Consider the following 26134-nt stretch of genomic DNA (forward strand, 5'->3'; position numbering starts at 1 on the left):
CACTTTCAACCTGCGTTCCTTGGCCCATGAGAAGGCCACGAAGGACAATCCGCGCAAGCCACCAGGGCCTCACTGCCTTGTCGCAGCCCCCGTCCCCCGTGGGGTATACACGGGGGTGTACGGAGCACCACAGTGTGTCTTCATATGGCTCTGCCACCCTAGGAAATCAGAATCCCACTAGCAAGGCCTGGGGCCTGACCTCCACTGCACAGCCTGCCTGGCCTCTGGACTGGGAAGGAAGGATCATATGTGCACACTAAGCACCTGCATGCGCCTCCCACGGTTTTATTTGAAGTCACAGGGTCGGTGAGTAATAGAGCTAGGACTTGAACCCAGGTCTAACGCCAGAGTGTCCCATGTGACTGGAGTGGCAGCAGTGACGATCTCTAATGCCTGTCAGCCTGACTTCTTGTTGGAGCAGAGCTTGGGGCTGCCCTTCTCCTTTGAAAGGGGAGTGGAGGGCCGTGGCTCACTCCTCACTCAGTATCAGCGCTCTCCATTTCCACTTAAAGTGAAAAAGGGGCCAGCCCTGGAATGCCAAACGCCGGTTGCTGACTGGCCTTGCAGCCTTCGGAAGAGTTTGCAAGCCCTGGGCAGCCTCTCGTATCCCATGCATTCTGAATCCTAGCTGCCCCCCCTCATAAAAGCTCCCAAAGCACCCCTCAGAACTTGGCACATGAAAGCCAAGACTCCTCTAGAATCCACCAGAGCCAAGCAAAGGAAAGTGGAGGATGCCCTGCTGAGAATGAGGCCTGCAGGAGCACTAGGTGCCCCCACAGCCCTCGCTGGCTGCCTGCCAGCAAGCAGCCCTGCTTCTCTGCATTTTAATGTCGAGGGAACAGGAGAGCCCCTGCCATTGCCAACTAGAGCCCCTGGATACAATGGGAAGGCAGAGAGGGAGGGGGGCTGTCTCTTGGCATAACAGTCTTCCTCTCGCTGTTCCAGACCCAGCGTGCGCTGGGGGAGGGGAAACCGAGCTATCCCCAGAGAGGCGTCCTCTCCTACCAACACCACATTAGCGTACAGGCTCTGACCCACCTCATCGGCCTAAAGGGAGACAGGGGAAGGTCCCCCAAGACAGCCCCCAGCCCCCGTCCCGCCCAGAGCCCTGTGCTGCAGCGCTAAGCTGACTGCGAGCGCTAGCCAGCCCTCTCTGCCGCTGGTGTAGTGACAGCATCTTTTGTATGTCGTGGACGAAAAAGGGGCCACATACGAAACCTGACCAGCTCAGGAGCAGCCTGCGTGGCAGCTTTACAAACACAGAGACGGAAAGTAACCACATAGGACGGTCTGAATATGAAAATTCCTAAAAGTGGGTAGTCACATCCTAGGCCTGTATCTTCCTTGACATAAGTCAATCTTTACCCTAAGTAAGCCTGTCTGTTGTCTTTTGTGCATTTAAGATAACTTATTTTTGTAATGTCAGAGTAATCAAGTTTCCAGAACCCACAGGACACACCCACTGCATTAGAGACCAGGGCCCCTCGTTGCTCTCTTGTTCCCCGAATACCCTCTCTATGTGCTGTAAATGTTAGTTGTTTACTATCCTGTGGCCACCGACGTAAAAGGAATATGTGCCTCTGTTTTACTTTTTCTCTAACCTCAGCTATATCCCAGTTGGCTTTCTCCTTACCCCTTAAGCTACCACTGACGGAGTTCATGTAACCCTCCTTCCGTCTCTTCCTTTGATTTTCGTGTATAAAGTAGGCTGTAAAACTGCCGTTCTCCGGAGCATTTTCTCAATCCCTCGAGATCTTGCTTCCCAGCAATTGTCAGTTTGGCTCAAAGAAACTAATAAAAATTCTCTATAGGTTGGAATGTTTGTTATGTCAACAATGTGTTCATCTTTCAAAAGCCTGTGACCCTAACACCCTACATACACTCCTCAAATATTCTTGGAAGAAGACGTGAGATACTTTGGAGATAAGGCAGCTGAAATCCTGAGTGAGCATATCCGGGCTGGGGTGATGGAGGGGAAGAGGAGGATCCACAAGGTCCATGGGGACCCCTGGCCTAGAGACAGGGTGACCTGCTTATCCAGATTTCAGGAAGTAACTTGCATTTTTCTCTTCGCCATGTACTTTGCAGAAGTAGAAGTGGGCTCCCAAGAGGGAAGGGAGGCTGGTGAACCAAGGCTGTCCTCCCATGAAGCTTGACATCAAATGCTGGACTCCCTCACACACATGCACACCCCTTCCTAGGGGGCTGGCTGGGCCCCTTGTCCTCTGCCAAGCTGCAGAGTTGTGTGGTCACCTCCCCCAGCTTCCCTCCCTCCTGCCAGTGTGCCCTCAGCCCTCTCCTCCCTGAGCCAGGACAAAGCCCCGGCAGTGACTGAGTGGAGCAGGAGGAGGGACAGAGGGATGGGGAAGGCTGCACAAAGGAATTCCTCACCCCAAAGCCCCCTGACCGGCAGCAGCAGCGAGTAAAGAAGCAGATCTTCTCTCCCTCCTCCCTCCTCCCTCCCATCTTCCCACCCGGACTGGGCACAGGCCAGAGAGCAGCTGCAGGCCCTCAGAGGCCCACAGAGAGGTGGCACTGTCTGCCTCCTATAGGTGGCAACAGTAGCACCTGTTTGAGCGGCGGGGCTCAGCCAAGGACTGACAGTCGGAGGAGGCAGAGAACTCAGACAACTCGGAGAGGAGCCGGGAAGCCGTGCAGAGCAGAGAGCAGAGCTGCCGCTGAGAGGTGTGAGGGCCCCGGGGAGGCTGGGGGCCAAGGCGGGAGCAACGGGCGGGCGGACGGAGGCCGGCCCCAGCCCGCAGGGATTGGACAGCATCCTTGCTCAGCCCCTCTGACTGGGGTTCACAGGCTGCTCAGAACTGACCCCATCCTCCAGACAGCTCCTGGAAGCCAGTGACACTCCCACAGGCAGTGTCTGGGGTACAGGGGCAGGACCTGAGGGGAGACAGGACGTGCAGACGGAGCCCAGGGCAAGGCTACCACAGCCCAGCCCCAGGGTGGGCAGAGGCAGGGCCACCCTTTCGGGTACCGTTTTCCTGGGAGGGGGCTCAGGGAGCACACAGGTCTCCTTCCACAGGCCCAGGCCCCCTCCCATCCATGCCCTACCCGAACCTCCTTTCCCAAGGCAAGCATAGGGTAAGGAGGGCAGTTTTGGGAGCAGCCACACCCTCCGTCCTTTCAGGAGCCCAGTCATGGTGCACCCGCTAAGACTCCACAGCCTCAGGAGAGCCCCAATGACAAGGGGTGGTGTCGCATAGAACGCACACATTTGGGGTGTATTCAGGAGCTCATTTACACACCCAGAGTCATCAGCAAAGTCGTTTGTACTGCCAGCCACTAGTGCACATGCAGATACAACTGGTGACACAAATCACAGCCCCTCTTCTGGATGGTCAGCATCGCGCACCCAGCCTAGTTTGGGGATGAATGAGCCCGGTCAGTCTCAGCCTGACTCAAAAGCACAAGGTACAGGGATCGCCTGTCCTCAGGCAACCACACCACTCATACCTTTGCCCTGTATTTGTTGCACTTTCACCTTAGGGACCTCAGAGTGTGGGAAACCCTGAAAGGGGGGGCAGGTAGAGACTGGGTTCCTGGCTGGGGTGGAGGGATAGCTGGTCAGGAAGCAATGGGACTGGGGAAGAGGGCTCGGACTTGGCCACGTGTGTGCAGAGAGGAAAAGAACTGGAGTGACCCAGGCTGCCTGTTCCCCTATCTTCCTGTTATTGGCTGTGCCCCCTGCCTCCTGGAAGGTGGAGACCGAAGGTGGAGATCTTTCAGTCAGGGCTTTGTGAGGGGTGCAATCTGTATCCATGGCAACTGGCCAACTAGCTAGGCCTCCTCTTCGCCCCAGGTTGGAATGGTAACTCCTGCTTCAAGTTACTCTTGATCCCTGGGGTGGAAGCTTGGCCAGATGTGACTCAACTTGCTGAACTGAGTTTGCCCCACCCCAGGCAGTTTCTCCCAAGTCTCCACCCTGGGCGGGCAAGCCCTATATCCCCAGAGCTGAGATGCTGTTAATTAGCAGCAACTGGGTGTTCAGCCTACCGGCAAACAGGCTGGACTTCCCAGGTGTCCCACTGACTGAGCAGGTATCCAGATTAAAAGAAAGAAAGACTCTAGACAGTGTCTCCCAGGCTCCGCACGTACACTGGGAAGGAGGTTACAATCTGCCTTCTACCAGGGTCCCGGATGGTGGAGTATCCCCTCCCACAGGTCTGCACCATGGCCGAGTCCCCCGGCTGCTGCTCCACATGGACCCACTGCCTCCGCTGCCTGTATAGCTGCCACTGGAGGAAGTGTCCCAAAGAGAGGAGGAAGAGCAGCCAGGTGGAGTAGGGATGGGGAGGGTGGAAGTCAGAGGCTGGGGCCACTTAGAGGGGAGGTGTGCTCAGAAGCAGCTGGGGGCGGGGAAGGGGCTTTCTCTCCCCAGGAAGAAAACTCTCTGAAATATGGGAACAGAGTGTCCCCAGTGCCTGGCAGGAAGTCCCCTTGAGTTGCCATCTGTTGGGGACTGAGCTGGAAGTGGCAATCTGCTGTAAGCTTCTCTCTTGCCCCTTTACAGTGTGAATTTTTTTGGTTTGGTCTGCTCTTCCTTACCTTCCTCGTCTCCCTGGGCTGGCTGTACGTCGGGCTCATCCTCCTCAATGACCTGCACAACTTCAACGAGTGTGTCATGGATGCCACACCCCTGCCCCGCCCCCTCCCTCCCCCGCCCCTGCCTCAGCATACTTGTGAACCTACTCCCCACCCTGGGACCCCTGGGTGCTCAGGCACCCCCAGCCCTGCCCAGCTCTCCTGCTACTTAACCTCCTTAGACGACTCCTTCATGAAATTCCCCCCAGTCCTGCAGCTCCTGGCCCTGTGAAGCGCTGCCCCTTACTCCCTTCCCGTCCTCCATCTGGGTCCGCCCACCCCGACTCCCCTCAGACCACTGCGAACACCCCTTCCTGCACCCAGAGCCCTCTCTCCCCTCCCACAGATTCCTGTTTCGCCACTGGGGACACTGGATAGACTGGTCCCTGGCATTTATGCTTTTCGTCTCTCTACTGGTCACATATGCATCTCTGCTATTGGTGGGTTGGGGGTTGGGGGGTTGCTGGCCTAACCATCACCTCAGCTGTTCCTCCCTGCTCAGCTCTACCCTGTCCCACTGTGGGGAGGGGAGGAGGGAGGTGTTAGCCTGAGAAGCCTGCCTCAGTGACCCACCTCTCTTGGTGCCTCATTGCTCCCACCCCCCTGTGCCCCCAGCTCCTGGCTGTGTTGCTGTGGCTCTGTGGCCAGCCCCTCCATCTGCACTGTGTGCACAAGGTAGAGTGGGAATGGGAGCGAGCGGAAGAGGGGGCCCCTGGGCCCAGCACTTGGCTGGCTATTTGCCAAAGACCTCACCATTCTATCCCTGGTCTCGAACTCAGGATCTGAAGCCCATTAAATATTTGCTAAGTGACAGAAGGGCCCTGGCTTGTGTGGCTCAGCGGATTGAGTGACAGCCTGAGAATGGAAGGGTCTCCAGTTCGATTCCCAGTCAGGGCACATGCCCGGGTTGCAGGCCAGGTCCCCAGTAGAGGGCGCATGAGAGGCAACCACACATTGATGTTTCTCTCCCTCTCTTTCTCCCTCCCTTCCCCTCTCTAAAAATATAAATAAAACTTTAAAGAGAAGGACGGAAAGTGGAGGAGTCAGGGGACGGGAATGGCCCTGTTCTCATAGAGTGCAGGGCAGCCCAGGTGGCCATGAGCCGGGGATTGACACAGAAGGCCCCTTCATCCTGGGTCCCCCAGGTGCTGCTGCTCTTCATTATACTTCTCGTGGCTGCCGGCTTTGCAGTACTGGGTGTCCAATGGCAGGAGGAGTTGCTTAGCTTACATCTGTCACTACAGGTGAGTAGCCAGCTGATCTCCAGTGCCTGGGTGGGAGCCGTGGCCTGGGGTCAATCCCAGGACCTATCTGGCTCCCTGGTTCCCCAGGACTGCAAGTAGCTCTAAATTCCAAGAGTCAGGTCCTCCAAGGAGAAAGGAAGAAGAGCCCTCCTCACCAACTCTCACCCACAGGCCACAGCCCCATTCCTTCACATTGGAGCTGTTGCTTGCATTACCATCCTGGCCTGGCCTGTGGCGCATGCCTTCTACCGTATCCACCAAAGAGGTGCCAACTGCGCTCCCCTACACGCCCTCGCTGGCCACCCTCGCTTTGCCTTCCTGCTGCCCAATTTCCTGTGACTGCCCTCTGCTCTCGGCACCCCCCCAAACTACCTCCATAGCGTGTCCCCCATTCCCCACAGGTCACAAGATTGTGCTACTGTTCCTGTTTTTTGGAGTTGTCCTGGCCATTTACCTGTCCCCCCTGTGCATCTCCTCACCCTGTATCATGGAATCCAGACACTTATTGCCCAAGCCTGAGCTAATGGGGCACCGAGGGGCCCCCATGGTGAGTGTGGGGCAGAATGCTGGCAAGGCAGGGAGGGTCTGCAGCAGCCAGGCCTGTGGATTCCCAGTCCCCCACCCTTCCCAGAGTCCTCCTCAGCCATTCCCTTCCCCAGCTGGCCCCCGAGAACACCCTGATGTCCCTGAGGAAGACAGCTGAATGTGGAGCTACTGTGTTCGAGACCGATGTCATGGTCAGGTGAGGGGAGTTGAGGTGGGGGGTGGGGTTGCGGACAGGCACAGCAGGGGAGCTCCAGAAATGGGAGCAGCCCTAGAGCTTGGCCCGCTGACACCCCTTGTGCCCTCAGCTCTGATGGGGTCCCCTTCCTCATGCACGATGAGCGCCTGAGCAGAACCACAGACGTGGCGTCTGTGTTTCCAACCCGTGTCACAGCGCACAGCAGCGACTTCTCCTGGGCGGAACTGAAGAGACTCAATGCCGGAGCCTGGTTCCTGGAGGTGAGGACAGTATCTGTCCCGTCCGGGAACAGACAGCCACCTGCAGGGCCACTCAGGGCAGAGTTCCTTCATTGATAAGCACTTGCTGAGCCCTGTGCTGGGCAATAGGTATGCAGTCACCCCTCTGAGGCCACTCCCTTCTAGTAAATAAAAACGAGAGCTAGGGCAACAGGTTATCAGAGTATGAAACCCAGAGCGACGACAGTGTTGTTACTGCATAGAGACGTCACTGTTTGGCATGGTGGCTGTGGGCGACGGTCAAGTGAAGTTTCGCAGGAGAGGATGCCTAGGCGGCTTTTAAGACCGGACAAGGCAGGAGATGAGAATTCTGGTCAGAGGCAAGAGCGCGGCTGAAGCCCAGAAGGATGAAGAAGCATTTTCCAGGGGACACAAAAGTGGCTTGGCAGCACCCGGAGATAAAACTCAGGGGAGCAGGGGGAGGGGATCAGGGGGAGGGGAGCGGAGGCTTGGTCTTGGAAGGCGTCGAATGTCAGGCCCAGAAACGTGGACTTCAGTCCTGCAGGTGATGGAGTCCGTTACAAAGGGTACTTTATTTTGTCACTTCCTTTTGTCCTTGTGAAAACAGAAATCAGAGAAATAACCTAGAAATGGAAAAGTCTCTCAAATTCAACCCCCCCAATAGTCACTGTTAACAGTTGGCTTCATATTCCATATGTACATATGTTTACATACATACAGATATATGCACACACATGCATACTTTTCATTTTGCACAGATAGGAAGGACCACTTCACATATTCTTTTGCAAGTTTCTTTTTTTCTTTTTTATTGTACTTTTCCATTACCATTTATTCTCCGTATACCCCCTCCCCCCTGCAATCGCCACACTGCTGTCCATGTCCATGAGTCCTTTTTCCTTTCTGCTTGATCCCTCCACCCCCTGAGCCCCCCACTAGCTGTCATCTGCTCTCCATCTATGAGTGTGTCTCTATTTTTCTTGTTAGTTCAGTTTGTTCATTAGGTTCCACATATAAGTGAATCATATGGTATTTGTCTTTCTCTGACGGGCTTATTTCACTTAGCATAATGCTCTCCAGGTCCATTCACACTGTTGCAAAGGATAAGATTTACTACTTTTTTATGGCAAGTAGTATTTCATTGTGTAAATGGACCACAGCTTTTTTATCCACTCATCGACTGATGGGCACTGGGGCTGTTCCAGATATTGGCTACTGTAAATAACACTGCATTGAACATACAGGTGCATATATTCTTTCAAATTAATGTTTCAGGTTTCTCCACAGAAACTCCCAGAAGTGGACTCACTAAGTCATAAGGCAGTTCCATTTTTAATTTTCTGAGGTATCTCCATACTGCTTTCCACAGTGGCTGCACCAGTCTGCATTCCCACCAACAGTGCACAAGGGTTCCCCTTTTATTCACATCCTCACCAGCACTGATTGATTTGTTGTTTGTTGATTTATTGGTGTTAGCCATTCTAACAGGTATGAGGTGACATCTCATTGTGGTTTTAATTTGCATTTCTCTGATGATCAGTGACATTGAGCATCTTTTCACGTCTATTGGGCATCTGTATGTCCTCTTTGGAGAAGTGTCTATTCAGGCCCTTTGCCCATTTTTTAATTGGATTGGTTTTTCTTTGGTGTTGGGTTGTATAAGTCCTTTATAAATTTTGGATATTAAACCCTTATCAGATGTATCACTGGCAGATATGCCCTTCCACTCAGTGGGTTGGCTTTTCATTTTGTCGATGGTCTCCTTTGCTGTGTGAAAACTTTTTAGTTTGATGTAGTCCCATTTGTTTATTTTTCCCTTTATTTCCCTTGCCCAAAGTCACATATCAGAAAAAAATATTGCTATGAGAAATGTCCGAGATTTTACTGCCTGTGTTTTCTTCTAGGATTTTTATTGTTTTGAGTCTAATATTTATGTCTTTAATCCATTTTGAGTTTCTTCTTGCATAAGGTGTGAGAAGGTGGTCTCATTTCATTTTTTTTGCACGTATCTGTCCAATTTTCCCAGCACCATTCATTGACCATTTCCACCATTGTATGTTCTTGCCTCCTTTGTCCAATATTAATTGATCATAAAGGCATGGGTTTATTTCTGGGCTTTTTATTCTGTTCCATTGATCTGTATGTCTGTGTTTATGCCAGCACCAAGCTGTTTGGATTACTATGGGCTTATAGTACAGTTCGATTTCAGGTAGCGTGATTCCCCCAACTTTGTTCTTTCTCAAGATTGCTGTGGCTATTTGGGGTCTTTTTGGTTCCATATAAATTTTGTGAGTTTTTCTAAGTCTGTAAAACACACCATTGGAATCTTCATGGGAATTGCACTGGGTCTATAGACGGCTGTGGGTGGTATGGCCATTTTAGTGATGTTAATTCTTCCTGTCCGTCAGCACAGTATGTGCTTCCACTTGTTTTATCTTCTTCAGTTTCTTTCTTCAGTGTCTTACAATTTTCCAAGTATAGGTCTTTTACATTCTTGTTACTTATATACTTATATACTTATTCCTAGGTATTTTTATGCAATTGTAGATGAGAACGTTTGCTTAGTTTTCCTTTCTGGTAGTTCATTGTGGGTGTATTAAAATGCAATTAATTTCTGGATATTTATTTTGTACTCTGCTACCTTACTGAATTCATTGATCAGTTCTAATAGTTTTTGATGGAATCTTTAGGGTTCTCTATATACAGTATCATGTCATCTGCAAATAATGACAGTTTTAATCCCTCCTTTCCAATTTGGATGCCTTCTACTTCTTCTTCTTGTCTGATTGCTGTGGCTAGGACTTCCAGTACTATGTTGAATAAGGCAGGTGAAAGCAGACATCCCTGTCTTGTTCCTGATCTTAAGGGAAATGCATATAGTTTTTGCCCATTGAGTATGATGTTGGCTGTAGGTTTTTTATATATGGCCTTTATTAGGTTCTGGTATGTTCCCACTGTTTCCACTTTGCTGAGAGTTTTTGTAATAAATGGTTGCTGGATTTTATCAAATGTTCTTTCTGCATCTATTGATATGATCATGTGATTTTTATCCACATTTTTATGAGATGTATCATATTTATTGATATGTGGATATTGTACCAACCTTGAATCCCTGGAATAAATCCCACCTGATCAGGATGTATGATCTTTTTAATGCATTGCTGGATCCGGTTTGCTAATATTTTGTTGAGGATTTTAGCATCTCTGTTCATCAGGGATATTGGCCTCTAATTTTCTTTCTTTGTAGTGTCTTTATCTGGTTTTGGAATTAAGATAATGCTTGCCTCCTACAATGAGCTCAGGTCATTTTGAAAGATATTTTCACTGGATATTAAATTCAGTGTTGAGATTTTTTCCCCATAACTTTAGCATACGTTATACTCAAGCAGTCATACATAATTTTGACATGGAGGGGGGGGCGGGCAGGCAGTGCTCTTGTTGCTTCTCTGAAGAAATAGCTACTTGGAAGTCCTTTCTGTGACATTCCAGAGCGCTTCTTGTCCATGTCATCTCGCATCAGTCAGAGAGGAAATTTTCACCTGCCTTCCAGACAGGTCCTGTTATGTACAGTACTTCTAACACTACCCGGTACACAGTAAATACTTAATAAGTGTTAGATAGTTCACTCTTTCTAGGTCAGTGACTCTGAGGTAAGGTCATTTGTTGATTACAAGGGGAGGAGAGGAGAGTGGCCCAGGTTGGCATTGCCTCTAGAAGAAATGGGGGAGGGAGCAAATCAAGGACAAGTAAAAGGATGGTGAAGTGGCACTAGAGCGAAAAACAGGACTGCAGTGCCAGCAGTCCTCGTGGTGTGCTCTGCTGCCCCGCCCGGGGTGCAGGAGGCAGGCCATTGTAGAATTATATCAGAGTCTGGGATCTGCAGGACACGTAAAGTTGTTGAAGGTGCTGTGGGAGAGGAGTTCAGGCTGCGGAGGCGCCATGGGTAGGGGATGCAGGTGCAGCCAGAAAGCTCCTGATGGATTGGGAGGAAACCAAGGGATCAAGATCCCAGAGGACTCCGTGAGACTAAAGAGAAAGTGTAGTGGAAGAGAAGAAGTTAAGAAACTGGGCGGGTAGGAGGGTGGGGTCACAGATGAAGGTGTAGTTTGAGGAAAGAAAGACCCTGGCTCAGAGGCGGGCAGAAGCTGGACACCAAATTGGGGAATGAGTAAGATGGTGAGGATGGAGGAACGGCCTACAGGCTTCTTCTGGTCTTGAAATCATTTTCCTGCTCTTATAGAGGCCGCCCTTCTGGGCGGCCAAGAAGCTGTCGGGCCCTGATCGGAAAGAGGCTGAGAATCAGAGAGTACCAACATTGAAAGAGCTGTTGAAGGAAGTGGAAGCCCTCAATCTCTCCATTATGTTTGACTTGCGCCGCCCCCCACGGAACCACACATACTACGACACTTTTGTGAACCAGACATTGGAGACTGTGCTGGATTCAAGGGTGTCTCAAGCCATGGTGATGTTGCCAGGATCCCATGTGCCCTTCACCATCGCCTCCACCCGCCCCCTTCCCTAGGCCACAGTGGTAACCTTGAGCTGCCCCTGCCCCAGGGCCCTGCCCCAGTTTATGTACCCCATCCTGTGGTCAAACCTGTATGCTCTGCCCCTGGCCCTGGAATCCCCAGGCCTTCCCCAGCTTTATGCTCATCCTCCCTGAACCACAGGTCCTGTGGCTGCCGGATGAAGATCGGGCTATTGTCCAACAACGGGCACCCGGAATGCGCCAGGTATATGGACAGCAGGGAGTCAACACAACCAAGAGGCCCCTGTTTCTCAACCTCCCCTATCAAGACCTGCCACAGTTGGATATGAAGTGAGTACCAGAGGCAAGGAGCCATGGAGATCACATGTGGCTAATGGTGGGGAAGAGCGAATGCAGGGAGGGCAAAGACCATTCACTCATTCAGTCATACAGCATGTATTTATCACACACTTGCTATGCATCGGGCACTATTTATTGCAGGCTTTGGACATACAAGTAAAAGAGAAAGACCATAAACCACTGAACAAAATATACGCATACCGGGCACCGATAAGATGTCCAATGACATCTTGATGTGAAGATAAGATGTGGGGAGATGCAAATAGAGCAATTGGGGTTGGGGGTCAGGGGCTAGGGAGGGATCATATTAATAATAATGGTTAAAGAGGTGGTGTCTGAGCTGAGACCTGATGGGTCACGGGAGCAAATGACGAGAAGAGCTGCAGAAGGGCAGGAACAGCAGCCTGATGAGCATGGGGGAAGCGAGACTGGAAAGGTAGGCAGGGGCCAAATTGGGTAGGACCTTGTAGGCCATTTACCTTTCATGCTACACCAAAGAGATAGGTACAAGAGAGGACGGATGCAGGGGAGAGAGGTGAGAGTGTTGCAGATGTGACCTGGGCCCCAAAAGCTGACCCAGCCAGTAAATATGATGAACCTCAAAACATTCCACTGCCAAGATCTCTTCTGATGTTCTTGTGTTCAGACAGAAAAAAGTGTGGACCGAATGATAGCCCAGTTATCATAAGTATGTCAAGGACCTTTCCCCCATGTTGTCACCAAGGAGGGAGACATGACATTGGGTTTGGCCCTCACTTTAGTATTGTCCTGGTCAGCATTGACTGCTGATAACATTTTTATTTTTTTAAAGATTTTATATATTTATTTTTAGAGAGAGGGGAAGGGAAGGAGAAAGAGAGGGAGAGAAACATCAATGTGTGGTTGCCTCTCACACGCCCCCTACTGTCGCCCTGGCGCATAACACAGGCATGTGCCCTGACTGGGAATCAAATGGGCAACCTTTTGGTTTGCAGGCCGGTGCTCAGTCCACTGAGCCACACCAGCCAGGGCTGATCACGTTTTTAAAATATCTGAATTGATGAAACACTGATGACGAAATGAAGGCCCCAAGAGGTCTAAGCACTCTGAGATGACAGGCCAAATGTACTGAGACAAAATGCAACAGGGATAGATGTAAAGACCTATATTTGGGGTCCAAAAGAAGCTCAGTTGCACGAAGACAAGAGAAGAGACACTGGCATCAGCAGGAATGTGTGAAAAGACCAGGGCTTTGACTGAACAGTGTGTATAACGAGTCATCAGTGGCACATCACATTGCTGAAACTAACCTGGCCTGGGCTGCCTTCACCCAGGCCTGAAGGCACGAAGAGTTTGGCTCTCCTCAAAGCTTGGGCATGCCACCCAGATATCATGTGGAGCTGCAGACCCCGTACTTTGAAAGGAACATTGATAAACTGGAGGAAGATCAGATGAAAAGAGTTTATGTGGTGAAGGAAATGATAAGCCAGGTTCCAAGCCCCAAGCGAAGGAACCATGGCTGTTGGGCCTACAAAAGAGAAGACTCAGGGGGACATAGCCACGGATCCTCAGACTTCTGAAGGGCTGTCAGGGGACAAAGAGGAGAGACACATTTGGGTGGCCCGAGACAGCGAAGCTAAGAATCTCCCAAAAGACAGAGTTCAGCTCTGCAAAGAAAATCACCTTTGGTCAGGGGCTGCCAAGCAAAGGTGGAACGGAAAGCTCCTTGGCAGTGACACTGTACACTCGAGCCAGACAGGGGCTGCCTCCCACGCCTTGTGCTCCACGAGTCTGCATGTTCCCTGCTTCTTTTTCACCTTAGGGCGCTGCATGAGGATAATGTCTCGGTGAACCTATTTGTAGTGAACAAGCCCTGGCTCTTCTCCCTCCTCTGGTGTGCAGGGGTGAATTCGGTCACCACCAACGACTGCCAGCTGCTGCAGCAGATGCGTTACCCCATCTGGCTTATTGTAAGGGCTCTGAGAGTGTCACCCTTCCCTGCTTCCCCCTAACCCTGTCCCTCTCTTCATTACTTTTCCCCCATATACTACCTTTGGGGCTCTGGCCACTGACAGGGGCCTATTCTTGTTCCCATAGGCCCCTCAAACCTACCTAATGGTGTGGGTCCTCACCGATTGCATCTCCGCCCTGCTGATTTTGTGTCACTTCATCTTCTGTGGGTAAGTGCTTTGGGCCTCAGCTTTCTGGATCTTTATGCTCCCCAGGGGCCTGGTGATAGGACTGATTCAGACTCATATATGCTGCCTGGGGTTTGGGGTCAGCTGTGTTTGGTTCCTTTGAGATTCTTAGACTCTTCCTTGGACATCAAATTGGCTTGAAGCTGGGAAAAGCATTTTGGGGAAACTCAGGGTCAAAAAGTTGTGCCTGAACCTGGCTGAACTCACAATGGGAAGCTTCTCTCCCTGTAGGAGATGTGCGGAGAAGAGAGAGCGAACTGGTAAGAACTTTCTTCCCTCACCTCCTTCTTCTTGTCTGCTAGCCTTCCCCTTACTCATCCCCGCCATGCCCCCTCCCCTGTCCAGGCTTAGAAACAGCTGTGCTGCTCACCAAGATCAACAATGTCAGAAGGGAGTGAATGCCCTGCCCTATGCCCCCACCAGCTGTTTACATCTGCCACCAGCAAGGAAGGAAGCATGGCTGAGGTGGAGTGTTGGTAGTGTTGGGGAGAGGTGAACTTTGCCAACGGGAGGTTTTGAAGTATGGGCGCCCTCTGCCCAGATGGTGGACTTGCCCATGGAATATGCTCCCCTTCAGAATTTGACCTGAGGTGGTGGTGGAAGACAGTGAGTCATGAAAAATTTCTCCCAAAGTAAAATGTTGTAGAACAGAGGAGATTGCCAACATCATGTTTCAGACTTGTGTGCACGTGTTCATGTGTAGAAGGCACAGGGTGTGTCAAGGATGGGATAGCTTGGAACAGCGACTGAAGGAGAGGACGGAACGGCCTTCTCAGAGAACTGTGACATGATGAAGACACAGATCCCACTCCATTCACCAGCTCCCTCGACGCCTGCAATGCAGCAGCTTTGCTACCTAAAGGCTGGAGGCTAAAGAGCCCATCTAGCCATGTAGTTCTGTGTCTACAGGTGGCTTTTTTGCTGCGCACAGCCTTTCTCTTCAAGACTCGTTGGTTCCTGTTTCTTCTCAACCCCGTCTCTGAATAAATTTTATTTCCATTTGGCCACAGTCTCATCTTTTCAGCACTGGGACTGGGCGGAGGATGCATCCTCCACCTGGGGTTGTATGTGATGTGACAGTGAGGGGTCGACGTAGGGAAATACAAAGGTTGCAGGTGGGAGTAGGAACACCTGAGGCAACGAAGAGCTGTAAAAGGGAAGCTGGAGAGCCTTTGCCCAGGTTGCCCCAGGGCGCGCTGTGCAGAGTTGCTTTCTAGCTCCACCTTGTGGTCACCTGCCCCAAGAGGAGGGCCGCGTCGGTCATCCCCTTGACGTTTGCTGAATGACACCTGTTTCCCCTGCCAATTGGGAACCTGTGTCCTTGACTCCGGACACCGATGGCACGATCCAGTTTCCACAAGTTTTTGCTTCTCTGGGCTGCGCGCAGCGTCTGGTTCCCCGGCCTGCCTTTCCCTGGAGGAGCAAGTTTCCCAGTGTGGTCGCTACTCATGAGTGCCTGCGTTAAACAGTTCAGGCGACTAGCGCGGAGCTGGCGTAGAATAAGGAGTCTCGTAGAAGGGGGTGGGACGAAGGCAAAAAGGAGAACCGGAGGGGGATCGGAGGCTGACTTTTCACAATTGTTGTGCAGTCCCCCACTGCATAACATTCACCCAATTTCGTGTCTCCACACGAAGGCAAATCGAATTAAGGCTCTGGAGAGTTCAGGAAGTTCAGTTCCCCTTTCCTCCTCTCTCGCCAGACTGGGACCTGGGGCGGCACTAGCACGTGGGAACAAGCCCCTACTCGGTCGCAGGAAAGCCCCGGGAACTACAATTCCCAGGATGCCCTGGCCACTTCCGGTCTCTTGATTGAGATCGATGGAGGCGAGTTTGAATTTGTGTTCCCGCCCCCCTCCTGGGGGATCCCGCCCCTTCCCCCTCACCGCTCCGCCTCCCGGCACACACTTGCACATGCACCCGCGCACATGCACACACAGGCAGTCGTCCGTGCCAACATACCTGGCCTGCAGCTGGCGCGGTGGGCGGGGCTGGGCACGGCGTGCGGCGCGCCGACGGGCAGAGGCGTTCCGGAAGCGCGCCGGGGCTGTTGCGGGTCGGGTCTTCCCAGGGTCCACGCCTCCTGCTACCCGGCAGGTCTCTTTCACACGCTACCTTTCCGGACTGTATATTCTTAGTTTTGCGTGTTCCCGATCCTGCCCCACAGTCGGGCCGACTCACGGCCTCAGCTCTGGGGCGTCCAGGTACTGCCGGCTCTCACCTCTGAGCATGTACCTCCTCTCCCCATCCCGACTTTTCTGTCCCCTTCCAGTCGTCCAGCCTCACCGCCCTGCAGCCTCTTCTTCCCCTCGCCTTCTGATCTAACCCTGACTACCTCCAGGTCTCCAGCCTCCTCAACCGCCAGCTCCCAAGCTCTCAGCTGTATTCCTCCTACCCCAGCTTCTACAACCCCGACAGAATGCAGGACCCAGCTCCAACCCCTGACCCCTAGCCCCTAGCCTTGGGTACTCATCCCCGAGCCTGCCACTGCAAATCCTTACTATCTTCCTAGGAGGACTGGATAGCACACTTACGCTCTGTGAGACCCTGGACTGGAGACTGAAACGGACAAAAACTTGAGGGCAGAGAGACAGGGGGAGCAGCTCACTGGTGTTCAGGTTTAGTTGCTCTCAGTTATTTTTAGCTGCTGACTCACAACTTCTGGCATCTGGATTTGGGGCAACCAGACTGGACTAGGGGGCTATTAAGAGAGCTGAGGCACAGTCCCTACCCAGTTCAGTTTGGAAGCACACGGAGCCAGGAGCCTCCCCCTGCCATCATGCCCCGTGCAGGTGTAGTTGACTGGGGCAGTGGCTGGACCAGTACCTCTCTGGGTGCCAGTTTCTTAGCGTGATATCTCTACCTTGCAGCTCTTGAGGGAAAGCTCACCATGACACTCCTGGGCACAGCTCTCCACTAAACTTGCATGGTTTGGGCTCTACTGCAATGATGCTTCTGTTTTACCAGGTGAGAGTGAAGAAACGAGGCCGAGCGCGGCCTTGGCCTGCCTAGACCTACTCCTGAGCCAGATTGCTAGGTTGCTAGGAGAAAAAGCTCTGGATTTCAGAGGCTTTCTGGTCCTCAGAGGCTCTCACGAGGATAGGGTGTGCAGCATGGTCAGAACAGAGAGGGAGGGCACGGAGCCAGGAATTTGCTAGCGCCAAACCAGACACAGCAGTAGGAAGCCACCTAATTCTTTGTTGACCACCCTCGCATTCTTTTTGTTTTGTCCCTCTCTTATTAGGCTCTGTACCTGCTCACAGGGGTCAACAGGTCTCAGGATCTCTCTCTACTCTATAGAGAAAATGAATTCAGGAAAGCTAGTGAGAAACTTGTCTCCACCAAGGTGGGAATGATCCTTTATACAGGGTCCGGCAGAAGTAAGGCCTGCTTGAGTGTGGTTGGGAGGGTAATACTATGGGTGTAATAATTTATAGTTTTATTTTGAACATTTCACCTAAAATGTCCTATGATGTGCTTGAGTGTGATACTGTCATGTGACAGAATGACATGCTTATGATTTTGTAATCAAAGAGTTTGTAATAAAAAGGGGTGTTATTCATGCCAGACCCTGTATATTGGCATTCCTATGAGGCCTTTTTATTTTAATGAGCTACAGTAGCAGTTCCCTAATTTCTATATTGGGAATAGTGGGGAAATCTTGATACCTTACTGGACTAATCACCCCAATTTTTCCCACCTATGCTCAATTTGCTAGAATTCCCATAGACCAAGGATGCACACCCACAGCAATGCACCCTCCTTGCAAACCAGAAACTTCTGCATTCCGCACCCCCGGACTCTGGCTCCCAGGTGAAACCAGATGGCTTTGGGGCAAAGGTGATTGTTTCTGCACATACAAGGACTGCTGCCACCCAATGCAGAAATTCTTCACTCTACTTTGAAGGATAAGCCCAGGTATTCCGATGGCAGTGGGCTGTGCTGCCCCAACTCCATTAATATACTCAGGGCGCCAGAGAGACGGTGGATGGGATGAGAAATGGTCTCCCTCCTCCTCCCCAATCCCTTCCCGTACTCATCCATTGCCTCAGTCTGAGCAAGCCTTCCGGTTGCCTAGCAACCACAGTGCTTGCCAGGGCACGGACTTTCTTTCCACCTGTAGGGGGCGCCTGTCTTCCTGGGGCCTCAGGCTCAGCAATTGGGAAGGATTTTCAAGTGTCAAAGCATTTCAGGCCTCCCAATCCAGTCCAGTCTGAGTCTCAGAGCCTGGGGAGTGGGGAGAAGCTCACTATGAATCTCAAGGGATTTTACTCAGATTCATAAAAATAAAAAGATGAGAGAGAGAAAGAGAGAGAACCAGTCAATAGGGGTCGGAGGTGGGGAGGATAGTTTGACCCTCTCCATTCACTCCAAGCTCAGGAATGCTTATTGCTCAATCAGAGCAGTTCAGAGGGCCCAGGCTATATATAGGGGTTTTTTTCCTCTCCCCTGAACCATTTTTAGTCAGTAGAAAAAGAATCTAACAGTCTATATTGACAAACTGCTGAACGTAAAAAAGACTTTCAGTTCCAGGCTTACCAGTTTAGCCTAGACTTGGTCATGAAGGAAGATACTTATTCATTTGTTCATCCGACAGTAATAATTAACCCTAACCCACTGTGTACCGGGTGGTGTGTTAAGTGTTTTACATTTAATCCTTACAAAACCCTTATGATTATTTCCACTTCACAGATAAAGAAACTAGAGCTCAGAGAAGTACAGTAACATCCAAAGTCACACAACTGGTGACTAGGTTGGGACTCACTGAGACTATAGAAAACAAGACACCCTCTCTTTTCTTTGGCTAATGAACACCTCTTCGCCCTTCAGGGTCAAACTACAATATCGTGTCTTTTGCAAAATTTCCCTTACATCTTCCCCCCCACAAGTAGAGTTGATAAGTTGCTTTTCTGTACACCCCTCTGAGATAGCACTTTTCACGGGTATTGAAACAATTGGCTTCCATATTTCTTTTCTTTTTATAAGAGTTTATTTATTTATTTTTAGAGGGGAGGAGAGGGATAAAGAGAGGGAGAGAAACATCCATGTGTGGTCGCCTCTCACACGCCCCCTACTGGGGACCTGGCCAGCAACCCAGGCACATGCCCTGACTGGGAATCAAACTGCTACCCCTTGCTTCACAGGCCCTCAGTCAATCCACTGAGCCACACCAGCCAGGGCAGCCTCCGTATTTCTATTTCTCTAACTTTGAGCACCTCGGCAGCAGGGCCTGTTTACTATTCATCTTCACTTGGATGTCTAATAGACATCTCAAAATCAACATATCTAACTCTGAATACCTGCTCTTTTCTCCCAAAATGATCCCTCCTAAAGCTGTCCTCCTCTCAGTTGATGGTAATTTAATCTTTCCAGTTGCTCTGATGAAAAACCTTGGAGCCACACCTCATGTCCAATTCATCAGCAAATTCTGTTGACTCTCCCTTCAAAATACATCTAAAACTTGCCCTGCCCAGGTGGTTCAGTTGGTTGGAGCATAATCCTATGCACCAAAGGGTTGCGGGTTTGATCCCCTGTTGGGGCACATATGGGAAGCAACCAATCATTGTTTCTCTCTCATATTGATGTCTCTCTCTCTCTCTCTCTCAAATCAATTTTAAAAAGCATATCCTCAGGTGAAGATTAAATATATACAAGGTTTTTCCAGAAGGTATCCATCCATGTAATGTGAATAATTGAGACATTTATTGGAGAAGATACAAGAAACATTGTATAGAGGACAATGATGCCTCAGTCCCCTTCAAAGTAGGCACCTTGGGACCTCACACAGTTCTCCCAATCGCCATCACCTTCCTTGTATTTCCCTGAATCTCATCAACTGTCTGAAATCTCTTCCTTTTCAAAGGTGATTTTAGTTTTGAAAAAAGCCAGGGTGCCAAATCTGGGCTGTAGGGGGGCTGAGTCACCTGGGTGATTTGATGTTTTGCCAAAAAAGTGCACGAGACGTGATGCATGAGTGGGCGCGTTGTCGTGATGAAGCTGCCAATCACCACTTGCTCATAACTGCGGTCTTCTGAATCATCTGAATAGTTTCTGCGGAGGAATGTTCAAGCTTAACGCAAAACTTGATGCAGATTCATCGGTCTACTCAGTCACTTTGAATGCGACGGCCACACAGTACACATGCTCACTCAATGGCGTCTACCGCTCCCCCTAACTAGTACAGTGAAGTTGTCACTGTTCACACTTGTGCATTCCAGTCCACTCTCCTTGGCTGCCGGGTTACATCAATGTTGTGCAAGCCATTCTCATTATATTAACTATGGCTGGACTTTTTCTGCACAGACCTTGTGTGTATGTGTGTGTGCATGTACATATGCACACACACATGTGCAAAATGCACCCAGAATTCAACCACTTCTCATCACTCCCAGTGCTACCGTCATGATCCAAACCACCATCACCCATCGTCTGGATCACTGCAGTCGTCTCCCGACCGGTCTCACTGTTTCTGTCCTTGTCTGCTCTGGCCTATTATCCACAGAGAAGCCAGAGCAGTCCTGCTAAACCCAAGTCATACCACATCAGTTCTCTGCACAAAACCCTTCTGTGGCTCCCCATCCCTTTTAGAGTAAAGCCAAAATCCTTCCAATGACCCGCAGGCCCTACACAGTCTGGTCCCCTACTAAACCTCTGATCTCAGCTCCCAGTGCTCTCCCCCTCCCTCACTCTGTTCCAGCCACTTGGTCCTCCTTGCTGTTCCTTGGACAAGCCAGGTGCATTCCTTTCCCAGGACCTTTGCACTGGCTGTTCCCTGGCTAGGTTTACTCTTCAGCATGGCTCACTTCCTCATCTCCCTCAAGTCTTTGCTCAAATGTCACCTTGTCCGTGAGCCCTACTTTGATCAACCTATTTGAGATCACCTCTCTTCTAATTTCTACTTTACAGTAAGTACAGGGTATAGAGGAACAAGATAAATGACACCATGGCAGGGGGCGGGGAATAAAAAACCAATCCAGAATGTGGGATATTCTACAAAACAACTGATTTGTACCCTACAAAAAGTCAATGTCATTAATTAAAAGAAAAAATATGAGACTTCCAGTTCTGGACCCAGCTGGAGTAGACACACTTTTCCCTATCCCTCCTGCTAAAACCCGGCACACGACATGTGAAATAAGCATAAGTCTTTGAAAGAAGGAGAAAAGGGCAGACTGACTAGGAACTCCAGTGACCTGAACTCACAGTGGTCAGTTCCCTGGATTTTCTCGTTGCTTCATATATCTCATATATGCCAGAGAAGTGAGCAGCCTGGAAATGCCAGTGGGCACAGACCAAAAAAAAAAAAAAAAAAAAAAGCCTCAACAGCCTTGGCTGGTGTGGCTCAGTGGATTGTGCACCAGTCTCCAAACCAAAGGGCTGCTGATTCGATTCCTAGTCAATCACATGCCTGGGTTGCAGGCCAGGTTCCCCAGTACAGGGTGTGCAAGAGGCAACCACACACTGACATTTCTCTCCCTTTCTTTCTCCCTCCCCTCCCTTCTCTCTAAAAATAAATAAATAAATAAAATGTATATTTTTAAAAAGCTTCAACAAAAGCCTGCTCTCTCTAGCCTAAAGACCAGGAAATGGGCAGCATAGCTAGGCAATAACCATTCTACTGCAACCAAACATCAGAGAGAGAAAAAAAAAAACCCCTGCAGCCCCACCCACACCAGGAAAGGCCAAGTAGAAACCCAGACTTTTACTCTCATCAGGCTCCCCCACACACTCAGTGGGGTGGTGCCAGAGAAGGCTGAGTAGGGAGCCTGGGCTTCCACCCCCACAAGGTACAAGCATTCCCCTCCCCACCAGGTGGTGTCAGAGTGCCAGAGGAGGCCTAGTAGAGCAGAGTTCTTTTGTTCCTGCCTATCCCTTTTCCCCTCCCCACCCCACACCTCCACCACCCTCACCCCCACCCCCACCATGGTCAGTGGAAGTCCCCTGGAGATCGGGGAGGAGCCACTTCAACCTCTTCTGGACAGGGAGGTGTCAGTGGAGAGCTACACCTCCCTGCCCAGGAGGAAGGAGGAGCCTCCACTTGGAGTATCAACTGGTGCCAAGGGGGAAACATGAACTCTATGCCTACTGGGCAGTAACCAGGCAATGGCCCCTTCCACTGATGGCAACAGAGTGAGAAGCCTATCAGAAAACAAATGTTTAAAAAAGTTCCAGAGTCCCATAACATAATATCCAGAATTGTCTAGAATGCAATAAAAAAAATCACTTGTCATAACAGGAGCCAGTAGACTCTCAACTTGGATGAGAAATAATCAGCAGATGGCAACACTAAGATGATGGAGAGCTTTAAATGATCTGACAAGGATTCTCAAGCGGCCAACATTTAAAAAATGCTTCAAAAATTTTTTAAATGCTTCAATGAACAGTTACAAACAAGGTTGAAACAAGTGAAGAAAAAAATAGAAACTCTCAGCAAAGACACAAGAGATGTAATGAAAAATCAGATAGAAAGTTTAGAACAGAAGAATACAATAACCAAACTAAAAATTTCATTGGGTGGGCTCATCAGCAAGATGGACCAGGACAAAGGAAAGAATCAGTGAACTTGAAAATCGAACCTTAGAAATTACCCATTCTGAGCAACATCGGGAAAGCGGACTAAAACCAAAAATGAACAGAGCCTCAGGGACACGTGGGGCTTTCAGAAAAGACCTGGCATGTGTGTCGTCGGAATCCCAGGAGAAGAGAAAGCAGAAAAAGTTCTCAAGAAATAATGACTGAACATTTCCCAAATTTGGCAAAAGACAGAAGCCTACAGGTTCAAGAAGCTGAACAAATCCCAATCTGGATGAACTCAAAGAAGCCCATGCCAAGACACACTACAATCAAACAATTGAAAACAAGACAAAGAGAAAATCTCTAAAGCAGCAAGAAAGCCAAAACACCTTACGTACGGGGAAAAACAATTCCATGTCAGTGGATTTGTCACCAGAAACCATGGAAGCCAGAAGGAACTGGCACAACTTAGTTCAAGTGTTGAAAGAAAAGAGCTGCCGACCTTGAATGCTAGGGCCGGTGACCATATCCTTCAGAAATGAGAGGGAGATCAAGATACCGTGAGACAAAGGAAAGCTAAGAGAAGGTGTCGCCAGCAGACCTGCCCTAAGAAATAGTTAAAGGCAGTTCTCAAAACAGAAAGGAAATGATAAAAGAAGAAATCTTGGACCTTCAGGAAGGAAGAACTAATAGAATGAGGAAAGAGGTAAGTACGTAGACTGTTTCTCCTGTGGAGTTGTCTAACTTCTGTTTGATGGTGGAGGCACTGAGTATGACATCATCTGACGTGGAATTCACTGTATGTAGAAGAAACGTAACGGGACAGGGGCAGGGGACTTGAAGGGAGGCAAGGTTTCTATACTTCCCTCAACCTGATGAAGTGATGACATCACTACATCTTTGTGGTGACAAAACAGTCCTGTATCTTGACTGCAGTGATTGGTACAGGCATCTCCACACGTGGTAAAATGGCACAGGACCGAATGCTCGTTGTATCAGTGTCAATTTCCTGGTTTCCATACTGTACTCTAATTATGTACGATGTAATCATTGAGGGAAGCTGCATGAAGGGTACGCAGGCCCTCTCTGTACTACCTATTATTACGCAACTTCCTTGTAAATCTATCATTCTTTAAAAATAAAAAGGTTTAAAAAAAAAAGATTGGGGCTGTTCTAGATTAAAAGTGGCTAAAGACACAAATGCAGTGTGAGAACCGTGATTAGATTCTTGATGTTAAAAAATATAAAAGGCAGCCCTGGCTGGTGTGGCTCAGTGGACTGAGTGCCAGCCTGCAAACTGAGAGGTCGATGTTTCTATTCCCAGTTAGGGCACATGCTTGGGTTGCCGTTTTGGTCCCCAGTTGGGGGCGTGCGAGAGGCAACTGATGGATGTCTCTCTCACATATCAGATGTTTCTGTCCCTCTCTTTCTCCCTCCCTTCCCCTCTCTCTAAAAATAAAGAAATAAAATCTTTTAAAAAATGTATAAAAGGCAAATGGGGGAAAATTTGAATCCAGAACTGGTGGTATTAGGTGATATTAAATGGTACGAAATACTGTTAATTTTCTTTGGTTGTATAATAATTGTGGTTGTGTAGGAGGAGGTCTTCATTCCTACAAGATGTCTGCTGGAGTATTTAGAGAAGTGAAATGAAATCGGCAACTTCCATTTGCATGGTTCAGAAGAAAGTGGAGGTTGATTGATAGACCTAATATCACAAGACACTACCCGTTGTTGAGTCCATGAGGAAGATACATAGGTGCTCATTGTACTGCTCTTTCCACACATCTGTATGTTTGCAATTTTTCATTTTTAAAAAACATTGGAGAGGACATGGGGAGGATAGAGATGTGATTAAGCAAGTGTGGTAAAATGTTAATAGGAATCTAAGAGGCAATTGGGTGTTTGTCTCCTGTAAAATTCTTTCTGTTTTGCCGTATATTTGAACATTTTCATATTAAAAACACGTAAAAAAAAAACTCGAAGAAAAATGGTCCCAACCCACTGTCTCTCTAGCACTCCCAAATCTCCCTTTCTCTGCTCTACTTTTTCTTTTCTTTTTTCACAGCACTTATCATCATATGTAGCATGTAACTCATTTAGTTACTGTGCTAATTTTTGTCTGTGTCCTCTCACTAGAATGTAAGCTCCCCAAGGACAGGGATTTTTTGTGTGTGATTTTGTTTTGTTCTGTTTTCTGCTTTATCCCCATATCCTAGAACTGTGCCTGGCACATAGGAAGTGCTCAACAATCGTTTGCTGAATTAAGAATGAACTTCCGTATCTCTAGGACCTAGGTCAAGGTCACGCCCAGAGCAAGTGTGCAATGAATATCTGTTGAACTGAGAGCTAAGTTCTGCAGAACTTACAATAGGCCTGTTGTGCTAGAGCGGTTCAGAGCATGCACTCTGGAGGCAAATGGCCAGATCTTGCATCCTGATTCTGTCACTTTCAACTATGGGCCCCTAGCTATATTAACACCCCTGAGCCTCAATTTGTCATTGGTCAAATTAAGATAATCATAGCACCTCAGTAGGGTTTTTGTTTGCATGTGAAGGACTTAGGACTTTGTAAAGACTCACTAATTGGTAGCTAATGACAAAACAAAAAGATAGAGTCTTTCGGCCACGTCATCCTGCCTCCCTTCCCCAGCAGGCTGAGCCACGAGAGGCTAAGGAGATTCCCAAGTCCTTCAGACCCCCTCCCCTGGAATGCTTTCTCTGACTTCAGATCTCTTCTCGCTTTTCCTCCCGCCCTCGACTCGCTTTCCTCTTGGTGCCCTGAAGCTCTTTCCCCCATCAGAACTATGCAGAAGTTGGGTGGAGGAGACAGGCGTCTGAGAGCCAGGGACAAGAACTTTGAGCTTTCTTTTCCTCCTGTTCTAGGAGTAAGTCGCTCACCGGTAATGGAAGCAGATCTAGTGGGAGGTTGCGGGCATTTCAAGGCCTAGAGGTTGAGAGAACAATAGTCCCGAGGAGGAGGCACTGACAGGAGAGTGACCTCATAAGCTACCCTCTGCCCGGATCCCTGTTAGGAGACAGCACTTCCCCCAGCGTCCCTTCAGTCCGTTCTGCTCTGCCTCAAGTCTTTACTCCTGGTGGCCCCAGCTGTGAGCAAGCCCGGGGACCCATTGAGCATCTTCCTGCAACTCCCTCTTGGAAGTGGGGTGGGGTGGAGTGGGCGGAGGATGCGCTGAAATTGGGGATATTAGGACACGAGATCGGGGACTGAGCTCACCCGTGGCCCAAGTGCTCTGCCCCCGCCCTAGGGTTGGCGGCGCCCCGGATATGTGGGGAGCTGGGGCTGCGCCGGGGGGCGCCAATGCCTCTGTTCCTTTAAGGAGCCGCTGTTTAGCATTCCTGCCGCTGCCGCTGCCGCTGCCTGACTCTGCACGCTGATTGGCTGGAATCAACTGAGAAGAGAGCCAGGGAGAGATGCTCTCGACTCCACTCAGATCCATCCTGGGGACCAGTGCAGGAGCGGTCCTCGCAGCACCCAACCTCTACCCAGACTCCCGCTTCTTCTTTGCCGCTGGGCCTAGGCCCAGGAGCCACGACGGGCGACACGGAGCCGCCAGTACTGGAGGGGGAGCCGTGGGTGCGGGGCAGCGTGGGGGCAGAGGCCCCGGGACGCCCGCCCGGCCCCAGGCCCCGCTCCGCCCGGGCGCCCCCACGGGTGCCCCCCCCTTCCTGGTCCGAGCAGTGTGAGTGTGCCCGGGAGCCGGGCGGTGGCGGCGGCGGCGGTGGCGGCGTGGAAACCGGCGTCGGCTGGGGGGTCCGGGCCGCGGGGGGCAGTGCC

The 26134-nt window shown here is 50.2% G+C and overlaps 1 protein-coding gene across 3 annotated transcripts; it reads left to right on the top strand.

The window, feature by feature from the left end:
• The first annotated feature begins 2116 nt into the window (after positions 1-2116).
• Positions 2117-14829, top strand: GDPD2 (glycerophosphodiester phosphodiesterase domain containing 2). Of its 3 annotated transcripts, XM_053917102.2 has the most exons (17): positions 2117-2685; positions 3295-3426; positions 4177-4290; positions 4526-4629; positions 4943-5036; positions 5212-5271; positions 5742-5840; positions 6012-6105; positions 6242-6387; positions 6500-6582; positions 6692-6842; positions 11062-11283; positions 11492-11640; positions 13451-13598; positions 13726-13808; positions 14058-14086; positions 14172-14829. In XM_053917102.2, the coding sequence occupies exons 2-17, from the start codon at positions 3388-3390 to the stop codon at positions 14222-14224; spliced, it is 1668 nt and encodes a 555-aa protein (XP_053773077.1). In that variant the 5' UTR covers positions 2117-2685; positions 3295-3387; the 3' UTR covers positions 14225-14829. The 3 variants fall into 3 exon arrangements, with proteins under 3 accessions (XP_053773077.1, XP_053773078.1, XP_053773079.1); XM_053917103.2 differs by lacking the exon at positions 3295-3426 and having other exon boundaries at positions 2117-2687; positions 4145-4290; XM_053917104.2 differs by lacking the exon at positions 3295-3426.
• Positions 14830-26134: the final 11305 nt, after the last annotated feature.

This window comes from Desmodus rotundus, chromosome X (assembly GCF_022682495.2).
Source record: "Desmodus rotundus isolate HL8 chromosome X, HLdesRot8A.1, whole genome shotgun sequence".
In the NCBI taxonomy this organism is placed as follows: Eukaryota; Metazoa; Chordata; class Mammalia; order Chiroptera; family Phyllostomidae; genus Desmodus; species Desmodus rotundus.

What these genes read in the sequence shown, in the direction of transcription:
- GDPD2 (XM_053917102.2), top strand. Translation starts at nt 3,388, where the DNA reads ATGAGCCCGGTCAGTCTCAGCCTGACTCAAAAGCACAAG. An exon ending in GACCTGCACAACTTCAACGA is followed by an intron (nt 4,630 to 4,942) that starts GTGTGTCATGGA and finishes CCCCTCCCACAG; the next exon opens with ATTCCTGTTTCGCCACTGGG. An exon ending in GCTTACATCTGTCACTACAG is followed by an intron (nt 5,841 to 6,011) that starts GTGAGTAGCCAG and finishes TCTCACCCACAG; the next exon opens with GCCACAGCCCCATTCCTTCA.